Source organism: Camelina sativa, chromosome 17, assembly GCF_030686135.1.
Source record: "Camelina sativa cultivar CO46 ecotype springtype chromosome 17, ASM3068613v1".
Lineage (NCBI taxonomy): Eukaryota > Viridiplantae > Streptophyta > Magnoliopsida > Brassicales > Brassicaceae > Camelina > Camelina sativa.
The window spans coordinates 27,884,908-27,886,819 of NC_141896.1; the positions used below are offsets into that span (position 1 = coordinate 27,884,908).

Below are 1,912 nucleotides of genomic sequence, written 5' to 3' on the forward strand. Positions count from 1 at the left end.
ATGGCTTACGGATATTTGGTAGATGCGGCGGATGAATATTTAAGACTCACTGAAACAACCTCCCACAAATGCCTTCTACATTTTGTTGAGGGGGTTATAAATCTGTTTGGCGACGAGTATCTCAGAAGACCTACAGCGGAAGACCTCCAACGATTACTGAATATTGGAGAACATCGCAGTTTCCCCGGAATGATAGGGAGCATAGATTGCATGCATTGGGAGTGGAAGAATTGTCCCACTGCATGGAAAGGACAATATACACGTGGATCTGGTAAATCATCAATCGTACTAGAGGCTGTGGCATCATAAGATTTATGGATTTGGCACGCATTTTTTGGACCACCGGGTTCGTTAAATGATATCAATGTCTTGGACAGCTTCCCGGTGTTTGATGATATCCTACAGGGCCGAGCTCCGAGAGTAAGATACGTTATCAATGGACGGCAATACAAAATGGCGTACTACCTCACAGACGGTATTATCCCAAATGGGCAACTTTCATCCAATCTATTACACTTCCACGTGGTCGAAAAGCAAAAATCTTTGCTCAATGGCAAGAAGGATGTCGTAAAGATGTTGAGCGTGCATTTGGAGTCTTGCAAGCTCGATTTGCAATCGTGAAGAATACCGCACTTTTTTGGGATAAAAGAAAAATAGAAAAAATAATGAGAGCATCTATCATCCTGCATAACATGATAGTGGAAGACGAACGACATGACTACAATTTCTACGATCCAACGGAATTCCATCACGGAGAAGGAAGCGGAAGTTCTCATGTCGATTTATCATATTCTACAGATACGCTAACAAATCTACATAATATGATGGACATTCGAAATGATGTTCATGATACAGAAATGCATGATCTTTTGCAAAAAGACTTGATTGAGCATATCTGGCAAAAATTTGGTGCAACCGCACAATAAATCTTATTCCAAATTCTGTTTAATATGTTTAATATTTTCATTTTGATAAAATATGTTTACTATTCCGAATTTTGTAAAATATGTTTAATATTCTAAAGTTTGTAAAAAATTGTTTTCTATTTTATGTAATATAAAAATTTAAATAATTGTTTTATCATTTTTAAATAATTAAAGTTTGATAATTAATAAATACAAATTAAAAAATTATTATTTAAATGCTTGAGTAACTTTTTTGAGATTCTCTAGTAATAGAGTGATTTTGCTTAAGTTGTCTTAGATTTACTTAACTTAATTTATGATTATTTATATAATTAATTAATGTGAGAGTAACTATGGTGGGTTACTGCACTAATGATGGTCTAAATTACCTAATCATATCTTTATACGAACAAAAACTTTTGTATAAAAAATAACTGTTTCTGTTATTTTAATAAGTAATAAATTTATTTATTTCATTTAATTATCCCAGTTTTTCTTTTAATATATTTTAAGCTATTAAATGCTATATGCATAGAATCCGAGCGCAAAAACAAAATGTACAAAAAAGTAAAAGAAAAAAAAAAATTAGAAAACAGATATGTGTTGAAAATATACATTTATATACATAAATAATGACATATATAACATTATACCATAGTAAAATTATATTGAACTATACAAATCTAATATAGATCTTAACTGTCAACTAAAAATATAAATCAAAAAGTCAATTTTTAGTTACAGCACATAAAATCAAATAATTTAAAGTCAAAAAATTTAGATTACTTTCTTCATTCTAATTATCTTTAATTCAATTAAAAAAATTCGTTTCAAATTTTACGTTGTCAATAAGAATATCATCACAACCTTAAGTATCTCAAAATTAGTGTAATTTAAGTAATCATTTCCAGAAATGTCATTTTTCTTAACATGTCATTTATATTAGTATGCAAAAATATATACTGCAAAATTAGTTTGAGTTTTTTTATAGGAAAACTATCATAGTT

At 29.9% G+C, this 1,912-nt stretch overlaps 1 protein-coding gene across 1 annotated transcript; it reads left to right on the plus strand.

Moving 5' to 3' along the window:
- On the plus strand, positions 1–926 carry LOC147924389 (uncharacterized). Its single transcript, XM_087496751.1, has 2 exons — positions 1–271; positions 406–926. Exons 1-2 carry the CDS (start codon positions 1–3, stop codon positions 924–926), a joined length of 792 nt encoding a protein of 263 aa, XP_087352877.1.
- Positions 927–1,912: the final 986 nt, after the last annotated feature.

Coding starts and splice junctions, on each gene's coding strand:
- LOC147924389 (XM_087496751.1), top strand. CDS start 1: ATGGCTTACGGATATTTGGTAGATGCGGCGGATGAATATTTAAGACTC. Junction 272..405: donor ACAATATACACGTGGATCTG/GTAAATCATCAA, acceptor GATATCCTACAG/GGCCGAGCTCCGAGAGTAAG.